Here is a 23,402-nt window from a genome sequence, read left to right on the forward strand (position 1 = left end):
TAATGCTTGGAGTCATGGAAAGTGAGATTCCTTTCCTAATTTAGTTTGGCTACCTGTGATTAAATTCAGCACATTTTATTTGGTACTGTGTTTCAGGCACTGTGGCAGACAGATTGAGATATAGTGTCTACAGTAATTGAGTTCAGTAATAGTCTACTGTGATAGAAACTGATTGAAACACGATTAGAGGTATGACGAGACACGTACAGAGGAGTGGCTCTGTAGCTGGCCTGGGTAGATAAGATATAATGGACAGCTTCCTGGAGTAGGGTGCTAGTATTGGTTCTGGTCCATGATATTTCTAGTACAGAACAAACTGTGCATACACACAATACTTAGGATGTGGGATCTGGGTATTCCCGGAACAGTAAAGAATGATGGTGAAGTGGAAGAATTAGCAGATCCCTGTCGTGTTTGACCTTAATTCCATAACATAATGATGAGAACTGAAATAGTTTTAGGCAGGCAAGCGACAGTCTCCTGTGTCACACGTCCAGCAACAGGAAGAAGGATGGATTGAAGGGTAGAGACAGGCAAGTCTAAGAATCCAGGTAAGCAGTGGTGAAGACCCCAGTGATGGCAGGAGGAGGTGTTGCGTAGTGTAAATGTCTGCTGATGACTTTTTTTCTGTATGTCACCCTTTTCCTTCGTGGAGGCCTGTCGCCATGTTGTTTTGAAAACCTCTCTTCATTCTGCCTCTCCTATGTAATGCTTCTGTTGGTGCTCAGGCTCAGAACTTCACTGCTTCTCAGCCTTGTGCTTTTCTGGATGCTGACGGTGGCTTGAATTCTGCATGTCAATTCCTTTGCTTTATTCTGAGAAAAAAACTTCCTGAACTTGCTTTACTTTTCTCTGGCTAAAGGAAAATGAACAAAGGAAAAAGCTTAAAAGTAAGCTCATCTGAAAAGGTTATGCTGGAAAGTATCAAGACAGTCTCTCCTGGATTTTGCTCAAACATGTCCTTTGAGTTGCTAATGCCAGTTAACCATCTCATCCTTTGTCATCCCCTTCTCCTGCTCTCAGTCTTTCCCAGCATCAGGATCTTTTCCAGTGAGTCGGCTGTCATATCAGGTGGCCAGAGTATTGGAGCTTCAGCTTCTGTCTGTCCAGTGGATATTCAGGGTTCATTTCCTTTAGGATTGACTGGTTTGATCTCTGTGCAGTCCAAGGGACTCTGAGGAGTCTTCTCCAGCACCATAATTCTTTGTAATATACACGCCTTTTACATTGTAACATGTATACTATCATGTAAGAATCGAATCGCCAGTCTATGTCCGACGCAGGATACAGCATGCTTGGGGCTGGTGCACGGTGATGACCTAGGGAGATGTTATGGGGAGGGAGGTGGGAGGGGGGTTCATGTTTGGGAACGCATGTACACCCGTGGTGGATTCATGTCAGTGTATGGCAAAACCAATACAGTATTGTAAAGTAAAATAAAGTAAAAATAAAAATTAAAAAAGAAAATAAAAAAATAAAATAAATCTCAAAAGAGAAAATATATATATACACGCCTTTTATTTGTTTTTCTTGACTGAGAATTTAACATAATAAGGAAAGCAATCAGATCTACCTGCTGTGAACAGTATAACTATTTTCATTACTGTTTTTAATTTAAAGCCCATCTAAAGAACAGTCGCAGGTTTCTGATGTCATTAAGTATTACTTCCTTGTTACCTGATAATTAAAGCTCCTGTTTTTTCCATCACAGGCTCTGGAGATGTATAAAGATGATTGGAACAAAGTGTCAGAGCACGTTGGAAGTCGCACTCAGGATGAATGCATCCTTCACTTCTTGAGGCTTCCCATTGAGGACCCATACCTTGAGAATTCTGATGCTTCCCTGGGGCCCCTGGCCTACCAGCCTGTCCCCTTCAGTCAGTCGGGAAACCCAGTCATGAGCACTGTTGCTTTTTTGGCATCTGTGGTGGATCCTCGTGTGGCATCTGCTGCAGCCAAAGCAGCTTTGGGTATGGACTTTCTTAAGCTATCTCGCGAGTGTAACCATTTCAGAGCATGGTTTCATGCTTTCATGATAGTTTATCTCAGATTTAGGTGTTATCAGCTGTTACACTCATTGCAGTTTTATGTATTACCCCTTAAGGATAGTAGGTTATGTTTTCTAAATAAAGCAGTTAACATACAACATTTTTCAAACTATGAGCATTTTTTAAGAATTTAGAGGGACAAAACAGTGGTTTTTAATGGTATTTTGTGATTCATATGGATTTTTATACAATTGGTAAAAAGAGCTATTTAACATTCTTGGATTGCATGAATTCTAACTAAAACTTTCTCACACTATAGAATTCTTTCTTGACTTTCTGGTTGTTTCATCCTTACTGGTTTCTTGATTAAAATCTAAACAGCAGAGTTAGATGAAATTTGGACAGCAATTTTGATTGTTACTGATAGATATTTAAAGATCTAATCTCTTGTTTATATAGTAAGACTGTGACGCGTAAGGTAAGACATAGGAGTCATGGAATTGCTTCACTGTACACGTTTATTGACTTTGGCCTTCTTGACTTCCTGGGATAGGTCAGGTTGAGTCTTGAGAAAGGTCACTAGGTTACACACGACACACTAGTGTTGTGTCGGATTTCCTAGTTTACACTGAAGCAAATATTCACGCAACACTAGATCACTGTTCCATTTTTATTCTTACACAGAGGAGTTTTCTCGGGTCCGGGAGGAGGTGCCCCTGGAGTTGGTGGAGGCTCATGTCAAGAAAGTTCAAGAAGCAGCCCGAGCCTCCGGGAAGGTGGATCCCACCTACGGCCTGGAGAGCAGCTGCATTGCAGGCACGGGGCCAGATGAGCCAGAGAAGCTGGGTGAGTCCCTGCTGCCCCTGAGGACGGTTAATAGTGGCTGTGTTTTCCTGTCAGCTTGCTAGAATAATTGGGTTCGCTTGCACTTAAAAGTGGCTACAATGATCAGTACAAACTTAGGCCTTAAAAGAATTTATGTATGACTTTTTAAATCTCTTCCTTTTGTGATATAATTTTTAAAAATTGTCTCCTGTTAATAAATCACAGTTGTGAGGTATCTGATGCCTGTTTTTAAATCTAGGTTTTGAGTGTATAGACCTAAGAATTCCAAACAGACTTTTGTGGTGGTTTTAATTTAGATGTTGCTGAGTAGATTGTTGTTTTGGGTTATTTTAAATTGAAATAAACTTCATGTGAAATTCTTCATTTTATTCACTTAAAATGCATATTATCCAGTGGCTTCTAGTAAATTCTCTGTGTTGTGCATTCATCACCACTGTCTAATCCCAGGACATTTTCCTCACCCCAGAAGAAATCCCATATCAATTAAGCAGTGACTTCCCATTCTTTCTCTCCTCAGTTCTGATACCATTAATCTGCTTTCTGTCTCTATGGATTTGCCTATTCTGGACATTTCTTATAAATAGAAGCATGCTGTTGTGGCCTTTTGTGTCTGACTTCTCTCATGTAGTGTAATGCTTTCGAAGTTCATTCATGTTGTCCTGTAATTCAGTACTTTGTGTCTTTCTGTGCTCGATAATACTCTTGGGTGGATATACCACATTTTACTAATCCATTAATCAGTTCATGGCTGTTTGGTTTGTTTGTGCTTTTTATTCATTTGAATAATGCTGTTATGAACATTCATGTACATAACATTGTCTGCTTCTTGGGTGCCTAGGAGTGGAATTGCTGATCTTGGGAGATTGTATAATTAACTTTTGGGGATGCTACTCAGTTGTTTCCACAGTGGTTTTACCTTTTTTTTTCCCCACCAGCAATGTATAAGGTTTCTGATTTCTTCACATTCTCACATAAATACTTGTTGTAGTTTTCTGAGGACCCTCCATACTGTTTTCTGAAGTGGCTATACTGAAATGTTTTTTGACTACTGATTCAAAATCTGTTTACTTGCTATAGGAAATTATTCTCTTTCTTTTTGGGATAGTTTTGGTAGTGTGTGTTTTCGTAGGAATTTTTAAGATTATCTAGTTTGCTCGCCATGCATGCAAAAAAAAATCATAAAACCAGAACTAGAAACAACTCGGATGTCCATCAACTGAATGGATAAGCAAAATGTGGTATTCAGTGGAATATTATTGGGCCATAAAATGGAATGAAGTATTAAACATATTCTGCATCATGGAGGTAGCTTGTAAACATTATGGTAGGTAAAAGAAGCCAGTGAAAAGAGACAGTATATTGTGTAATTGCAGTTATATGAAATGTTCCAAATAGGTAAATGTGTGAAGACAATCGGGGCTTCCCTGGTGGCTCAGTGGTTAAGAAGGAAACACGGGTTTGATCCCTGGGACCAGAAGATTCCCTGGAGAAGGAAATGACAACCCACTTCTCGAATGAGAAGTGTTCCTATTCTCACACTAAAGTGAAAATCCTGTTTTATATATAGTTATCAGTCGTGTATTTCCACTGTTTTTTACATTGTTCATTAATTTTTTCATTCATTATGAAACAATTTCTGATGAATAACTCAAGCTAAATATTTATTGCTGTCATCTTTCCTAATAGTTCTGTCATTGTCTTAGTTATATGAAATTTATATAATCTATGCTTCAGCTGCAATAGCTTTTTGTTTTTTTTTATTTATTCTTACAGAAAAAGATAATATGAAGTTAAAATTTAAATTGTCAGCCAGTATTGCACAGATGATACCGTTTGAACTCCTGGTGCTCTGTTGTAGGTGGTTTGAGTAGATGCTAGTAAGGTCTCTTCTAGCCTCAAACCTCACGGTTTCTGTGAGTTACCATAGGACCTAGCCCTGTTGTTTTCTCTGCTTTCTTTAAAGTATCAATCTAGCAGCTTTATTTTGCAAATATGAAAACAGATTTTCAGATTCATGAAACCTCTCACTCCAGCCCTAAGAACACATTATTGACCTAACTGTTCTTAATATTGGTTACTAATCCAGAGTATCAAGGCTTTGAATTAAAAAGTAATTTACAGTATCCACAGTATTTCTGAGTTTGAAAACACACTATTTTCTTTTCTCTTAGATGGAGACAGAAATTAGCAAGCCAGACCATGTCTCTGTTGCTTTTTGTTGATTCTACACCATGTGGCAGTACCCAGTTCAGGCCAGGAAAACCTGGGTCTATTGAATGCCTGGGAAAGGTCTTACTTTCCTCAACTTTTTTGTGTGTTTTTGGTTCATCTGTGGGGTCTTTTGGTTCCCTGTGGTCATGGAATTGAAAAGGGTTGGCAAAGCCTTCTTATTTGATTCAAAAAGTGTTTCTGTGCTTTGTGGTATCTGAGACATGCTTTTACATATAAATTTGTTCAAAAATTTTTGGTAGATAATATCATAAAGCATTAGTGGTTAAGAAACAGGTTGCAAAGTTGGCCATTTCTGGTTTAGTGGGATTTAAAAGAGGACTTCTTCCCTACAGCTCCCCCCAAAATCAAACAACCTTAGTCTTGTGAGGCTAGATTTTTCTGATTCATTAGTGAACGTATGGTTTCTACAGTGTACAAAGCTTGAATCAGACTGCTGCAGGAAGTACTGGCGACTCCACAGGGTGATTCTTAGAATGACATGAACTGTAAGCTTCACTGGTAGTACCTGGAGGTAGCCTTGCCAGCTAACCTCTTTGAAGTGCAGTGTGTACTCAGTAGTTGCAGCAGCAGAATTTGGGTCCTTTACCATTTAATAAGACCGTGATACTGGGAAGGATTAAGGGCAGGAGGAGAAGGGGATGACAGAGGGTGAGATGGTTGGATAGTATAACAGATTCAATGGACATGAGTTTGAGCAAACTCAGGGATATATATAGTGAAGGACAGGGAAGCCTGGCGTGCTGTAGTTCACACGGTCGCAGAGTCAGACACGACTGAGTAACTGAACAACAATAGCCACCATTTAATAAGGTTAGGGAAAGAGCCAGGATAATGTGAATGTTTCTAAATGAGTCATGAACAGAGTACTATAACTAATGCTGGCCTATCACAGCTAAAGTGATTTATCTTGGGCTGTGACTAACAGAATAAATTACGAAATAGCAAGTGGTGCTCCTTGTAGAGTTGACTCAGCAAAGTTGTAGTGGGGAATCAATAGTATGCGTCCTATCTTTCTGAACCGCATACTAAGTTCAGAGTTCAAAGAAAGGAAAAATCAAATGTACATCTAAACTTACACTTTTTATAACAAAATAGTGCTTTATACATAGCACACAGATTTGAAAATAGAATGACATAGGTTTTCCTTATCAAGATAATATCATGCTTGGGTGGTACATTAGTCATACTTTTTATTGTGATACTTAATTTGCAGTTGCACTAATGTGTATTGATGATGATGATGAAACAATACGGGGAAAAATGTTTCCTTATGGAATATAAGACTCTGGATTTCTCTCATTAGCTTATCTAACTTTTTTTGTTTGTTTGTTTTTATTTTTGACTGCCCTGGGTCTTTGCTGCTTTGCACAGGCTTTCTGTAGTTGCAGCAAGCAGGGGCTACTCTCTCCTTGTGGTGCGCACACTTCTCCCTGCAGTGGCTTCTCCTGTTGCGGAAAGGCTCTGGGTGCACCAGCTTCAGTAGTTACAACATGGGGGCTCAGTAGTCTCAGCTCGCAGGCTCTAGAGCATGGGCTCAGATAGTTGTGGTTCATGGACTTAGTTGCACCACAGCATGCAGAATCCCTGAATCAGGGATTGAACCTGTGTCCCCTGAATTGGGGGGCGAATTCTTATCCACTGTGCCAACAGCGCAGTCCCTTATCTAACTTTTTATTGTGAATTGCAAGGGAGTATTTGGTGAAATAAAAGTTAAGATAAATGAACACTAGGTCTGGAACACAGTATTTTTCATTTATTATGTGAATTTCATTTGTTACAGTTTCTCATGAGAATTGTTTAGTAAAGAAGTGTCAGCTTAGGATTTTGTTCAGTTTATCCTCTTTAACGCTCTAGTCATTGATTAGTATATACTGATTTTTTTTTTGGTATGGGTTTTTGTTTGACCAGAGACCGTTTTCGGAATAGAAAAAATGATATTGATATGTGATACCTTTTTTATTTAATCTAAAAATATCATGAGATTTTATTTGCTTGTGGGAAAGATGGGAGAAGTTAAGACAAAAGAAATTTTAAACATGGCTTGGAAGTCACTATAACTATACAACATTTCTTTCTGAGAACCCGTATTTTTTACGCATTTTATAGGGTTGTTTTTTTAAAAAATATTTTTGTTTTTATTTATTTCACTGCAGTGGGCAGGTCTTAGTTGTGGCTTGTGTGATCTAGTTCCCCTTGTAGGAATCAACCCAGGCCCCCTGCAGTGGGAGTGCAGAGTCCTATCCACTGGACCACCAGGGAAGTTCCTATATAGGACTTTGGTCATTTTAGATTCTTTTCAGAACAACCCTTTGGAGAAAGTGGCATTGTTTTCGTATAGGAGCGAAGGAACTGAGGTGTTGGCAGATGACATTGGCATGCTTGTAAGAGTGGACTAGAATTTGAACCTAAATATCTCTGACCCTTCCTTCTTTCCTCAACCTCTTTGCTCTGTAAACTGTATAGGTATGTTTGTGTATTTTTCATTCATTAAACAGGGATCATTAAAGGCCTAATGGCTCCATTGTATGTTTTGCCTTATATAGTATGGCAAATACTATGGAAAAAGACCCAGGCCCTCCTGAACACCTAGGCTCTACAGAAGGAGTCAGGCAGATGTACTGGGAAGAATTCAGTTCACTTCACTCACTCAGTCACGTCTGCCTTTTTGTGACCCCTTGGACTGCAGCACGGCAGGCCTCCCTGTCCATCACAAACTTCCGGAGTTTACTCAAACCCATGTCCATTGAGTCAGTGATGCCATCCAACCACCTCATCCTCTGTCATCCCCTTCTCCTACTGCCTTCGATCTTTCCCAGCATCAGGGTCTTTTCAACTGAGTTAGCTCTTTGCATCAGGTGGCCAAAGTACTGGAGTTTCAGCTTCAACATCAGTCCTTCCAGTGAACACTCAGGACTGATCTCCTTTAGGATGGACTGGCTGGATCTCCTTGCAGTCCAGGGGACTCTCAAGAGTCTTCTCCAACACCACAGTTCAAAAACATCGATTCTTCGGCGCTTAGCCTTCTTTGTAGTGAAACTCTGACATCCATACATGACTATAGGGAAGAGTGGCTATGGGTGATTCATCTGTACTGGAGTAAGTATTAAGAAACACACAGAAAAATTCAGTCAGTGTGATTCAGTATATGAGCATAAAACATAAGCATTCTTGGATGGGAGATCAGTTTTAAGCTAGACTGTAGGCCCCACCCACCCACCTTTTTCACTCAGAGATAAATGAAACTGTAAATATGTTGTGTTATCATGGTGTCTCATTGTGTTCTAGGTGTTGGAGTACTGGTAAACAAAATCGTCCAAAATTCCTGCCCTTGTGGACTTTTATTTTAGACGTGGAAGATGGAATTAGAATATATAAATTAAATGTAAATACATAGAGTGTGTTGGCCGGTACCTGGCATCATGAAAATCAGAGCAGGGACTCATCGATAAAAGTGAAGTGTGGGGAATTGCAGTTTTAAATGGTTAGCGGAATGAATGTCTCACCATGAAAATGACATTCGGGCAGGGATATAAGTGGAAGGTAAGGAAGGGAGCTGTGTAGACGTCCAAGATCAGAGGGTTCAAGGCATGGGGTGCAGCCAGCATATAGGCCTCTGGACAGGAGCTGCCTGCTATATGGAGGAATAGCAAGAAGAATCACAGACAGGTAGCTGTATTGCAGGGTAGAGGAGGTCAGGGGAGACTATGAGGGGCCTTGTGGGTCTTTGTAACAGTTTAACGTTTGCTTGGAGGTGGAGCCAAAGGAGGGATTTGAGCAGAAGAGTGTCAGGGTGTAACCTGTGTTTTAATGTTTCATTCTGTTAGGCTGAAAATAGACCCCATCTAGGAATTGTTAAATTGATGTATTTTTGTAATAATTATGTACTGTGTTTGAATATTAAGATTATTTTATTTTATCACCACGCCTTTTATTAAAGAACTCCTTTTTTTTTTTTTTTAATTTGACCTGGAAATAAAACAGAATTGGCTTTCTGATCATCTCTTTATTTGTAGCCAAGCATACTGAAAAGTTGATAGGATAGCACAGTGTAGTCTCCTATGCCTCCCAGTTAGGTTCAACTTTGCCATTTTAATCTATTTAGGCATCTAAATAAATAATTTTTATTTTATTATCTTTATGAATTATTTCAAAGTAAGTTGTATACATCATGATTCTTTTCATCCCCACTAAGTAACTCAGCATGTGTCTCCTAAGAATAAGGACATTTTCCTAAATAAATATTGTAATACAGTGACTCTTAGTCACTTAAGGTCATCAGCCCTTCCCCTTAGGGTGTTGGAATGTGCATGTATATTCAGGGGTCAGGCAGGAGTCTGTTAAATACATATTATTGTACCCTCCATTTGTATTGCCTAATTTGAAGGCAAATAGATGTGGAAACAGTAGATGACTTTATTTTTCTGGGCTCCAAAATCACTGCAGATGGTGATTGTAGCCATGAAATTAAAAGACACTTAACTCCTTGGAAGGAAAGTTATGACCAACCTAGACAGCATATTGAAAAGCAGAGACATTACTTTGCCAACAAAGGTCCATCTAGTTAAGGCTGTGGTTTTTCCAGTGGTCATGTATGGATGTGAAAGTTAGACTATAAAGAAAGCTGAGCACCAAAGAATTGATGCTTTTGAACTGTGTTGTTGGAGAAGACTCTTGAGGGTCCCTTGGACTACAAGGAGATCCAACCAGTCCATCCTAAAGGAGTTCAGTCCTGAGTTGATTGGAAGGACTGATGTTGAAGCTGAAACTCCAATACTTTGGCCCTGATATGAAGAGCTGATTCATTTGAAAAGACCCTCATGCTGGGAAAGATTGAGGGCAAGAGGAGAAGGGGACGACAGAGGGTGAGATGATTGGATGGCATCACCGGCTCAATGGACATGGGTTTGGGTGAACTCTGGGAGTTGGTGATGGACAGGGAGGCCTTGCGTGCTGCGGTTCATGGGGTCGCAAAGAGTCGGACATGACTGAGCGACTGAACTGAATCTGAAGTATGGGTTTTACTTTATTTTATTGTTTTGCATGCTGACTAGATTCACTGTCTGTATCTTAATTCTGGTTTAGGGAAATTTGAAAGATTAAGTTCATTGATGCTTTTTCCTTATTATTGACTATGCTTTTGGGGAACTTGAATCACAGATATTATTATATATAGTGTTCAGAGAAGATTCTTTTATATCAATGAGTGAATTGTCCCCTGAGCTCCTGAATGCCTTGTGAAATACTGGATTCAAGGAGTGTATCTTTAGCCATTTGTCACAGCTCTGTGTAGAAGAACCCAACTCATTATTCCTAGGTTTTGAGAAGGTTAAGAACTAGTCTAGTCCATCAGGAGATGAAGAGCACACTGATAATAATAATGTTGAAAAGATCACTTTCTAGGAACATAAAGCCCAGAAGTGACTGTTAAGATTCTTGCCACAGATACTGTTTATAGCATATAAATAGCCTCATTCTTCTCACCCTGAGGATTCCCATAACGTCTTTAAAATCAGGCTCTTCTAAAACACCAGTGTGTGAGACCATGCTAGGCTCGTGAACCTAAGGAAACAGGAATCAGTATCTGATCTTCAGGCTGCGTCATGTGGAGTGGACTTCTCTGTTCTCTTTGTCACTGTTATATTTTAAGGGCTCTTTCAGATCTGTATCAAGAGGCATTGAAATAGAGATTCAGACTTCTGAGCAGCTCAGAATAGGATATTTAACCTCTAAGGACTATCCAGGATTTCAGTGACTTATCTAATGACTCATTCAGTAGATGATAGGACAAGAATTTTTAGGAAGAAATTGGCTTCATGTATATTATTGTCTGCCTTTAGGTGATTTGTAAAAATCAAATCCCATATTATGCTTAGTTGATATAGCTCTCTTGCTATGAGGCAGTTATGTAAGACAGGTAATGCTAATAATTGGGGCTGTATTTTATGATGAGTTACATAAACATAGAAAAATAATTCATTATTGGAGAATTTGAGATAAAATGAAATAGTATTGTTCAAGGAGGACTACAAAGGAAGTGATATAAGAAGGAACACAATGGGTTCTGTAATTTTAGACTAAGAAAGACTTCACAAAGAAAGTAGAATTTGAGCTGAGTATTGAAAAAGAGGTTTAGAATGTCACTGAGCCAGCTTGGAGCAAATATAATTTTCTGTGCTGTAGAACAACATGAACAAAGGCCCAGAGATAGAAATGGAAGGTGGTTTAAAAGGTGAGAAGTAAGCCATGTTGGCCATAATGCAAAATTCAAATAAGGGTGTAGAACGAGAACAGCGTGCAGAAGCTGGAGTGAGGTGATAGAGAATGACACAGGCTCATGAGCTTGCGTGGGCGGTGTTGCCAGCTTTATGGAATGTTTGGACTTTAATACAGGGAATGACCTGATTATTCTCCCAGAAATGTGCCTACTGTGAGTTCTGACCATGGGCCTCATTTTTCCCTTCCCTGGGAAGACAAAACTTATTGGAATCACATTTCTAAAATTTTTTGTCTCAGGACTTTTTTAACTATTTAAAAATATCAAGGAACTCCAAATGCTTCCATTTATCTGGATTGTATTGTTGATATTTTTTTACTGTATTAAAGATTGAAACTGGGGAAGTTTCTAAAACAAAATGATACATAGGCGCACATTTCTGTAACTACCTTCATCATGTAGCATCTGGAAAGTCAGATTCCACACTTAGATGAGAGTGAAAAGGGAAGTAACATCTTTGTGTTGCTATGTAAATAGTTTTGACCTTGGGAACTCCTAGGGTACCTGGACCACATGTTGTGACTCAGTCACTGAATTAAATAATGATCTTGTACCTGAAGAATATTCATGGTGGGAGAGGGGACATTATTATAAAAAGAAAAACAGTTATAAGTAGAGGCCCATGTGGAGGAAGCGCAGTTACTTATACTTCATTCAGTTAGGGAAGGCTTCACAAAGGAAATGACCTTGTAACCAATAATGAAAAAGGAAGGGGTGAACATAGGTGGCATATTTTGAAAATAATACAAGAAATCTGTGGGGAGCAGAGTTCCTGGTCAAGTGCATCTGTGGAGGTGTGCGACTAGTTTTGAAAGGCTTCTACCTCGTAGACTTTACCTTGTAGAGAAGAAGGCCAGAGTCTCTGTAGAAGTAACATTGTTCTGTCAATTCTAGAAAGTGACTGTTGACAGTTTACAGATGATGTGTAAGAATGTTCTCAACAAATAAACGTCATTCTTTTCCAAGGAGAATCATGCCTTATTTATAACATACTTTATTAAAGGCAGGTATTTTGCAAAAATTCAATTCTTTCCTCAAAGCTAACTTTTCCAGTTCCCTCAAGACTTTAGGAAATGGTTTCTTTATCTCTCATTTTGGTTTTGCTAAGCATGTTGTTTATGGGCTTCCCTGGTGGCTCAGCAATCAGCCTGCAATTCAGGAAACCTGGGTTCTATCCCTGGGTCAAGAAGATCCCCTGGAGGAGGGCATGGCAACCCACTCCAGTATTCTTGCCTGGAGAATACCGTGGACAGAGTATAGTCCATGGAGTTGCAAAGAGTCAGACACGACTGCAGCGACTGAGCATGCATGCACTGGTGGCTCAGATGGTAGAGAATTTGCCTGCAGTGCAGGAGACCCGAGTTCGATCCCTGGGTCTAGAAGATCCCCTGGAAGAGAAAATGGCTGCCCACTCCAGTATTCTTGCCTGGAAAATCCCATGGACAGAGGAGCCTGGTGGGCTACAGTCCATGGGGTTGCAGAAAGTTGGACACAACTAAGGGATTAACACTTTCACTTTCAAGCATATTATTACTAGACCAAAAAGTACACCTTGTGGAAGCTGGGAGAAAGGGGTGGTGACTGGGGATGAAATTGTCCTGGACTAGTGGATGAGACCATTTCTCTGAAGATGTTCTTACGGATGCTGGCTAATTTGCTTCTCACCCTTGGTTGAGGTTCATTCAGAAGTTAAGGAGGTATGTGTATGTTAGTCACTTAGTCTTGTCCGACTCTTTGTGATCCCATGGACTGTAGCCTTTCAGGCTTCTCTGTCCATGGAATTTTCCAGGTAAGAATACTGAAGTGGGTTGCCATTTCCTCCTCCAGGGGATCTTCCCAACTGATTGATCCTGGGTCTCCTGCATTGTAGGCAGATTCTTTACTGTCTGAGCCACCAGGGAAGCTCAGTGGAGGTACAGTAGTTATCTATTGGTACAAAACAAATTACCACAAAATTAGTGGCTTAAAACACAGTACATTTATTATCTCCTAGTTGCTGTGAGTCAGAACGCAAAGTCTATGCATAGCCTAACTTGTCCTCTGCTGAGGATCTCAGAAAGCAACAATCAAGTTGATGGTGGAGCTACATTCTCCTCTGGAGGCTTGACTGTTGAATCCATCCCCAGGCTCACTCTTGTTCTCAGAATTAATTTACTTATGGTTGTAGACTTGAAAGCCTTGGTTTCTTGCTGGCTGTCAGCCGGAAGCTTCCCTCGGCTCCTAGGGCCACTGAGGACTTTTTGCCATTGAGGCTTCCCCTGCACGGCAGCATAGTTCATCAGTCCAACAAGGAGTCTCCAGAGTGAGTCTGGTAACAACACAGGGTCTCGTATCATTTAACATTCTGTCACTCTGGCTATGTTCTGTTGTGGCTAGAAGTAAATCACAGATGCTGCTCACACTTGGAAGGGATTTATACAAGGGCACGAAAATCTCAAGGCAGGGATCCGATGAAGCCATTCTCATATGTCACCACCAGTGCCCCTCAATTCCCAACATTCAAGTTGAGACCTTGAGAGTCTGGCAGTGTCTCCAAGATTATCTTTGTTCATAAGCAGGGCTGTTGTATTAGGATGAATTTTCTATCACAGAAGTTTGTAAGCTCTTCCTTTACAGGACCTTTACTTTTACTGCCTTTGATGACAGTTTCTGTTGCAACTACTTAGTTCTGCGTTTGTGGTGCAGAAGCAGCCATCAGTTCAGTTCAGTGGCTCAGTCGTGTCCAACTCTTTGTGACCCCATGAATCGCAGCACGCCAGCCTTCCCTGTCCATCACCAACTCCCGGAGTTCACTCAGACTTACGTCCATCGAGTCAGTGATGCCATCCAGCCATCTCATCCTCTGTCATCCCCTTCTCCTCCTGCCCCCAATCTCTCCCAGCATCAGAGTCTTTTCCAATGAGTCAACTCTTTGCATGAGGTGCCCAAAGTATTGGAGTTTCAGCTTCAGCATCAGTCCTTCCAAAGAAATCCCAGGACTGATCTCCTTTAGGATGGACTGGTTGGATCTCCTTGCAGTCCAAGGGACTCTCAAGAGTCTTCTCCAACACCACAGTTCAAAAGCATCAATTCTTCCACACTCAGCTTCCTTCACAGTCCAACTCTCACATCCATACATGACCACAGGAAAAACCATAGCCTTGACTAGATGGACCTTTGTTGGCAAAGTAAAGTCTCTGCTTTTGAATATACTATCTAGGTTGGTCATAACTTTTCTTCCAAGGAGTAAGCGTCTTTTAATTTCATGGCTGCAGTCACCATCTGCAGTGATTTTGGAGCCCCTAAAAATAAAGTCTAACACTGTTTCTCCATCTATTTGCCATGAAGTGATGGGACCGGATGCCATGATCTTCGTTTTCTGAATGTTGAGCTTTAAGCCAGCTTTTTCACTCTCCACTTTCACTTTCATCAAGAGGCTTTTTAGCTCCTCTTCACTTTCTGCCATAAGGGTGGTGTCATCTGCATATCTGAGGTTATTGATATTTCTCCTGGCAATCTTAACAAATGAGCATGGCTGTGTTCTGATAAAATTTTATTGACAAAAGCAGCCAACGTTTGCTGACCCCTTGTCAGTTGGATTGATCAGATATCTCTTGAGTCGTTAGTAACATAAGAGAGGGGGAGCCAGGCAGGTCATTTTATAAACTGATCTGGTCCTTTACAGAAAAGATCACATGGTGAGGGGGAAGTCACAGATGACACACCAGATTGCGAAAGATCTTTGGCAGCCAGGGAAGATTGAGAGTCCTTTGTTGTCACTGAAGCAGCACCAGAGGCCACTGAAAAGCTCACGTGCAGCCAACTGAGCTTTCTGATTTTACTAATTGCCATTGAACACTTACTATGAGCCAGACAGTTATTAGCATTTTACATGAACTAATTAAATCCTTAGGTCCATCCCTGTGAAGGAAATAATACTCTTCTTTTGTGTATTTGCAAACTTAAGCCACTGTCGGCTAAGTAGCTTGCTTGGTGTTACTTGAGCTGGTAAATTGTCGGGACAGGATTCGAGCCTAATTAGTGTGTATCCAGAGCTTATCCTATTTTTCTAGAGCAGGGTCTTGGGCCACATCCAGGTTGCCACCTATGTTTATTTAGCCCACAATATATGACAATGGTTTTTACGTTTTTAAATGTTTGGATGAAACCGAAAGAATAATATTTTGTGATACATAGAAATTATATGATGTTTAAATTTCAGTGTTCATGAAGTTGTATTAGAACACAGCCACGCCCATTCATTTCCAAGCTGCTTTTGTAGCTGATTTCTGCTGCTATAGCAGAGTTGAGTAGATGCCACTAAGACTGTAGGGCCTGCAAACCTGAAAACAGTTACTGTCTGACCCTTTACAGAAAAAGTTTACCAACCCCTGATCTGTTGCTAAGAGCTAGTTGTAAACTGTGATGTCGATATTTTCCCTTGGCTGATGCAGCATTAAGTATCTGGTCAGAGGAGTTTTTTTTCTTTATCTTTCTGTCTTTGGTCCGTGGCTCACTAGTTTATGTCAAGTGCTTTCTTATAGGTTGGGAATTTTCTTTTATCCATTCTAGTATTTTTAATTAACTCTGCAGACATGGGTGAGGCCATATATTTGTAGGGAAAGGTTCTTTACCTTCTAGTTGATCGGCAACAGGATGACATTAAGGGATATGTGAACGGCTGCAACCTCTTCAGATTTTACACCTCTGACCAGATCTCAGACCAAGACAAAGCGCATGTGTGCACATGCTCGCTCTCTTTCCAGGAAGATTTCTAATAGCCACTGTAACAAAATGTTTTATAGACTAGAAACCATTACTCTTCCACATAGCATCCTGAGAAGTATACAGCTCATAATTAAACTCTTAATAAACATCTCCTTAAAAGTCTGAACACTCATCTTCAGATAGTCCCCCTTACAGAGAGTCTGTTTCTAACTCTACCATCCTTTTATGAATAGGTATTAATATTATATTAATATATTGTTCATCTTGAAATTATAAGAGTTGATATCAAATTTGGCTTGCTTTACAGTAGAAAGAGTATGTTCTCTTTTTAGAATGCAGACCTATAGATTGTGATTATTTATTTCAAATGTAGATTACCTTCATTAAAAAAAATACTGCCTTTCTCCCACATAGTACTTATTCAGTATGTAATTAAGTTGATCCAGCAAAGGCGGCTTAATGCACATTCAATTAAAAGTAACTTTTGAGGTTTTAGGGTTTAAAAAAGCTCCATCTGCATTTGCTTTTTTGTTCACATCATTTTATTATATTTTAATGTATCTTAATTCTTGTTACATATTTCATCTGAACTAGGAATTAGAACATTACCTGTAGTTGTTATTTCCCTTGTACCCGATGTTCTCACTTTCCTACTCCCAGGGCTGAGAATCGTGAATTTTTGAGTACTGTTCAGCTGTACACATACATACAAAGTTTTCCTTAGATATGGTATTGCTTTAAGTGTAGTTGCCACACTGTGTTAAGGTGATTGCATCACTAATTCAGTTGTCATTTTTTCATAAAGTGGATTTCTTAATAAAGGAAAGGAGAGAAGAGAATTGAACATTTTTGAACAGTGAACCTTGAACATTCTTGCTTAACTTATTTTGTTGTGAACTGCTTCTGTGAGTAGCACTGTTTTAGGAAATTCCTAGTTTCTCCCTAAAGTTGACCAGTAACACTTGATCCATTACCTTCCTAGTATTCGATTCTGCTGATGTAGCAAGTGTAAATGATGTTCCGTTACGGTTTTATATTACATTTCTCTGATAACTGCAGTATCTTAAATTTATCAGTCATATGTCATTCTGTGGAATAACTGTTCTTGTCTTATACTCACTTTTCCATAGTATTTGCCTTTTTCTTTATAAATCTGAGGAACTAATCTAGTTACTGTGAGGCATGTGTTAGTTACTTGTTCTTTTTGGTATCTCAATGTAAACAAGTCCTTTATTTTCATTTTAATAGTTTTTTCTTCTATTTTATGGGCACATTTTATGTTGTGATTAAGAGATCATTCAGGGTTTTTTTTTATGTGTCTTTATCTAGAATTGATTTTTTTTTGTTACCATATTGCAATGCAGTTGATTTTGTATGTTAATTCTATAGCTAACTTTGCAATGCTGTCTTTATTTCTGGTAACTTTCCTGCAGATTCTTCTAGGTACATCGTTTTATTTTCTGCAGATCATAATTATCTTCTTCTTTCCTTTCTACCCCTTTTTTATTTCTTTTTCTTTATTGACTACCTAGGCTGTGACCTCTATGGCAATGTCAGAGGAAAGTAGTATACTGGTATTCATGTCTTGCTCTTGATAATAAATGGAATACTATAGGCATCTCTTCTTGAAGAAGGACATATATTATAGGATTATTGCTGACTGTTTTTGGGGGGCTCAGGAACTTTCCTTTTATTTTTAACCTTTGTCATAAAAGATACTGACTTATCAGATACTTTTATGCATATGAGCAAATAAGTTGATAGAAATAATAATGTTAAATCACTCTTCTGTTATTGTCATATTATTTTTTCATAATATATTACCTTTTTAAATACACTACTGTTTTCTGGTATTTTGCTTTGGAGTTTCTCATTTGTGACTATGAATGAGATTTAGCCTAGGGGCCTGTATAATATTCCTTATCTGTTGTCTGTATTCAATTTGTGAATCAAGGTTATTACTGGCCTTATAGAATGAGTTAGGAGGTATTCTGTCTTCCATATTCTCTGGAAAAATTTATGAAGATTAGAATCATTTTTTTCCCCTAAATATTTGGTAGAATTCCCTAGTAAAAACATCTGGACCTCTGGTGTTTTTGTCTTAAGTTTTTAAGCTTTTTCAGTTATTATACTTCTTCTTCTTCCCAGATCTGTTTAGGAAAATCAGTTTCCTCATAATTTGTTACTTTGATCTAGTTTTTCTGTTTTATTTGGCATAAACTTTTTTAGAGTAGTTTGTCACTTTTTTTTTTTTTAAAGTATAGTCAATTTGCAATATTAGTTTCAGGTGGATAGCATAATGATTCAGTATTTTTATAGCTTATAATACTTTACAGTTATTATAAAATATTGGCTATGTTCTCTGCTATATAATATATTCTCTTTTTTGCCACTTAATTTTTAAAATTGAATGATATTTGCTTTACAGAATTTTCTGGTTTTCTGTCATACATCAACAAGACTCAGTCATAGGTACAGCCATGTCCTCTCCTTCCCAACCTCTGTTCCATCTCTTTCCCCATTGCAGCCTTCTAGATTGTCACAGAGCCCCTGTTCGAGTTCCCTGAGTCATACAGCAAATTGCCGTTGGCTGTCTATTTTACATACAGTGTTACAAATTTCTTTATTACTCTGTCCGTCCATCTCACCCTCTGCCTTCTCCCCTTCCACCGTTTCCATAGGTCTGTTCTCTGTGTCTGTTTCTCCATTGCTGCCCTGCAAATAAATTTGTCAGTACCATCTTTATAGATCCCATATATATGTGTCAGTATACAATAGTTATATTCTTTTTCTGACTTACTTCATTCTGTATAAAAGGGTCTAGGTTCATCCACCTTACTAGAACTAGGTGACTCAAATGTGTTCCTTTTTATGGCTGAGTAGTATTCCACTGTATATATGCACCAGAGCTTCCTAATCCATTCATCTGTTGTTGGACATCTGGGTTACTTCCATGTTCTAGCTATTGTAAATAGTGCTGCTTGTTGCTTATTTATTTTATATATATAGTAGTTTGTGCTCTTAACCCCCTTCCCCATCTTGACACTCTTTCCTTCCCTCTCCTCACTGGTAACCACTAATTTATTCTGTGAGTCTGTTTCTGTTTTATTTTTTATATTTCTCATATAAAAGTGATAACAGAATATTTGTCTTTCTCTGCCTGGTTTATTTCACTAAATGTAATGCCCTCCAGGTCCATCCATGTTGTTGCACAGTGTGAAATTTTGTTCTTTTTATGGCTAAGAAATATTTGTGTGTGTGTGTGTGTGTTCCACATCTTCTTTGTCCATTCATCTTTTGTTGGATACTTAGATTGTATCCATATCTTGGCCACTCTAAATAAGGTTGCTCCAAACATTGGAGTGCTAGTATCTTTTCGAATTAGTGTTTTCACTTCCTTAAATATTTACTCAGGAGTGGAATTGCTAGATCATATAGTGGGTTTTTGTTGTTGTTTTTGAGGAACCTCCCTACTGCACTGATTTACATCCCCACTGACTATGTACTAGGATTCTCTCTTCTCCACATCCTCGCCAGCGTGTGTTAGTTGTAATCTTTTTGATGAGAGCCATTTTGACACATGTGAGATGATACCTCATTAGGATTTTTACTCTCATTTCTCTGAAGATATGCAACTTTGAGCCTCTTTTCTTGTGTCTGTTGGCTGTCTGTTTTCTTTGGAAAAGTGTTTATGCAAGTTTAGTGCTCATTTTCTCATTGAATTATTTGTGTTTTTTAAAATATTTAATTGTATGAGCTGTTTATATATTTTGAATATTAACCCTTCATCAGTCAATATTATTTGTAAATATTTTCACCTCTTCAGTTAGGTTGCTACCACTTCTTTTTTGACCTTTGCTTTTTTATCAATAGTTCTGGCCTTTCTTCCATTTTTAATATTAATTTCTGCCTTCCCTCTCTTTTCTTGATCTGTCATAGAAGAGATACCTTGATTCTATTTTATATTTTTAAACTGTTGTATTTTTGTTTGTTTGTTATATCTTTAATTTTTTTTGCCCTTGTTATTTTCTGCCTACCTTCTCTATTCTGTTTTTCTTTCTTTTCTATAAAGAATGTACAGCTTATAGACTTTGACCATTATTTCTTTTCTAATCTAAGAATAAAAGGCATATTTTACCTTTTCCCATAAGTGGTATTTTTACTGAATCTCAAAATTACATTTCCAAACACAGAGAAGTGTGTATTTTAAGCTTCTGATTTCATTGCATTGTGGTAACAAAGACAACTTTAACTTAAAAAGTGTTTTTGAACTTTTAATTTTTATGTGTACAGAAAAATGGAGACCCACAGTGGGCAGTTCAGTTCATTTTCGCACATTAAACACACTCATGTAAGCAGCCCCAAGATCAAGAAACCCCAAGCCACCCTTGAACCCACCCTTTTCCTGCCGAACCACTGTCCTGATTTCTAACACCACAGATTACTTGCACCTGCTTTTGAATTTTAAATTACTAGAATCATAAAGTATGTGTGGTTTTATGTCAACCTTTGGTTGTGAGATCTGTCCATTATACTGTGTATAGCTGTATTTCAGATACTCTCAGAATTTTATAATAGTTTTTACTTTTTCCCCACATTGTACTATTTGTTCTTATTCCTTTGTTTGTAGAAGGAGCTGAAGAGGAAAAAATGGAAACAGATACTGATGCTCAGCAGCCTGAAAAGGTAAAATGTCAGTCTGTTTGAATTCTCCCGTGACAGAAAAGCCATAGAGAGCACAGTCTTTCACACAAAGCAGTTTGGGTTTATTTTAATCTTTTGAGTCCCTCTTGGGACTATAAGTGATTCTGTCAGCCATTTTCACTTTCCTGGTTTAAGGTGCAGTTCTCATAAGACATAATACAGGACATTTTTCATCTGTTTTATTTAGTGAGGATTTATCCACTCTTCAGGTTCCCGGTGGGCTTCCGTGGTGGGTCAGCTGGTAAAGAATCCACCTGCAATGCGAGAGACCTGGGTTCGATCCCTGGGTTGAGATGATCCCCTGGAGAAGAGAACGGCTACCCACTCCAGTATTCTAGCCTGGAGAATTCCATGGACTGTATAGTCCGTGAGATCACAAAGAGTTGGACACGACTGAGTGACTTTCACTTTAGTGAGGATTTATCTATCCGCTCTTCCAGCTTCTGCTTCTATAATTCTTTCAGACAGAGTTGGGGAATGTGAATACAAGAGACTATTTAAAACTTAAAACTATTGAATTTTGTAGGGTTTGGGTTCTGTACTTACGCTGGAAGAGAATTAGAGAGTATTGAGGAATTTTCTGGGAGTCTTAGCTGTCAGCAGAAAAAAATTTGGAAAACTTAACAAGAAGGTGACATTTGAAGTATGTTTTAAAGAGCACATAAAATTATAACGCTTGAAATGAAGAATGGGGAATCAGATATTCCAAGTGGCAGTGGAGGGAGAGACACTGCAACCAGTGTGCAGAAGGCATCCAGGTGCCCAGCATGTTTGTGTCCTGACCCCTGTCTCATGAAGGCTGTAAATGTGAGGTAAGCCAAGCAGAACAGAATTGTCAAGCCTCTTCAAGATCAGGATACAGAAGATCAGGATACAGAATAATCAGTCAGTCACTGTTTAAATGAAGCAAGGATTTAAGGTCTTAATTACATTTTGTGCTTTATCATTGTATATAGATAAGGAGAGGAAGGGAATCATAGTAAAATTAATGATTGTTCTTACAGCGTCTCAAATTCTGTGCTTTATACTTTACATTTATGAATTTATCAAGTTGCTAAAACAGCCTCAAGTCAATGATAGTCTCTTCATTTTATAGATGATGTTATATAATTTGTCCAAGGATTTCAAAATTGATAAATGATGCCAGCTCCTGACCATAGAGCGGTTGAAGCTTTCAGTCTCCAGAAAATGATCACTGATTGTTCTGTTGTGTCTCTTCTAAGAGCCATTGTAAATGCCTGTGTTGAAGAGCTTTGTCAACTTTTAATTTTGGCAGCATTTCATTTTGCTTCTTGGTTGATACTGTACATTTTATGTATTTTTATTCATTTTATATATTGAAGTATAGTTGATTTACAGTATTGTGTTAATTTCTGCTGTACAGCAAAATGATTATTATACATATATATACATTTTTAATATTATTTTCCAGTATGGTTTATTATAGCATACTGAATATGATTCTCTGCTGTACAGTAGGACCTTCTTGTACTGTGCTTTTTAAATACTTTTAGTACTTTCCTTGGTGGCTCAGGTGGTAAAAAGTCCGCCTGCAATGCAGGAGACCTGGGTTCGATCCCTGGGTTGGGAAGATCCCCTAGAGAAGGGAAAGGCTACCCACTCTAGTATTCTTGCCTGGAGAGTCCTCAAGAACAGAGGAGCCTGGTGAGCTGCATGCAGTCCACGGGGTCGCAAAGAGTCACACATGACTAAGCAACTGAGCATCCAGACGACTAACCGTGTGTTTGTTTGTTTGTTTAACCAGTAAATAAGTCACACTGACACTCTTCTGGACACTGTGTCCCCAGCATTATGGCAGAGTGGGTGGGACTGTACTTAAGAAACATGAAGTCTCATGAGCATTCAGGAGTTGTGGATAGTGAGAGGTATTTTTCAGAATTTATTGACTTTTTTCCAGCTATTCTCGGCAAGACTTTTCTGAACCTAGTCCACCTGTTGCCAAAAATAGTGGAAACTTTAGTTATTCTAAGATAACATCACTTGTAAAAGGACCTTTTATTTTCTTTTTCTCAAGTCAAGTCTCTGTTTTTTCTTTTGTACCCCTTTCAGGCAGAAAACAAGGGGGAAAATGAAACGGATGAAGGTGATAAAGCGCAAGATGGAGAAAATGAAAAAAACAGTGAAAAGGAACAGGATAGTGAAGTTAGCGAGGATACCAAATCAGGTAATTTGAGGAAACTCTTTGGACTTTATTATGTAAAACACTAAAAGGAGTGGAGAAATGTGAGCAGTTAAATTGTGTAGAAATAGTCCTTCGTTGTGCTACATGTTTCTTAACAGTAAATATGAATTTGAGTTTTATTTTGCACTGAGGCACCATCACCATGATGGTGACTACACTGTTTTCAGTGATACAGAGACAAGCAAGTTGTTTGGCTGTGACTGAAGTCAGTACTTCAGTATATTTTCTTTCCAGTTCGTTGCTGGCGTGTCCCATCCTGCCTGACTTGAAAGGCTTCCAGAGGTGCCTGTTCTCGGCTTCTGATTTGCTCCAGACCCTAGGATTTCCCAGAGCATCTCATTGACTGATGAACAAACATTTTGGTCTTAGGACTTAGCTCCCTGGAATTTTCCTTTATATCCAAGGGAAACTACATAGAGAGCTCAGAGAAGACAGAGTGTCCTATTTA

General features: G+C 38.8%; 1 protein-coding gene across 1 annotated transcript in view; it reads left to right on the forward strand.

Moving 5' to 3' along the window:
- Window positions 1-23,402, forward strand: part of SMARCC1 (SWI/SNF related BAF chromatin remodeling complex subunit C1) — a 123,748-nt gene that overhangs the window by 63,997 nt on the left and 36,349 nt on the right. Inside the window, exons 20-23 of the mRNA XM_069561576.1 lie at window positions 1,712-1,970; window positions 2,673-2,834; window positions 20,678-20,733; window positions 22,822-22,936. Coding sequence (XP_069417677.1) covers window positions 1,712-1,970; window positions 2,673-2,834; window positions 20,678-20,733; window positions 22,822-22,936 — 592 coding nt within the window. The remainder of the gene's footprint in view (window positions 1-1,711; window positions 1,971-2,672; window positions 2,835-20,677; window positions 20,734-22,821; window positions 22,937-23,402) is intronic.

This window comes from Ovis canadensis, chromosome 19 (assembly GCF_042477335.2).
Source record: "Ovis canadensis isolate MfBH-ARS-UI-01 breed Bighorn chromosome 19, ARS-UI_OviCan_v2, whole genome shotgun sequence".
Classification (NCBI taxonomy): domain Eukaryota; kingdom Metazoa; phylum Chordata; class Mammalia; order Artiodactyla; family Bovidae; genus Ovis; species Ovis canadensis.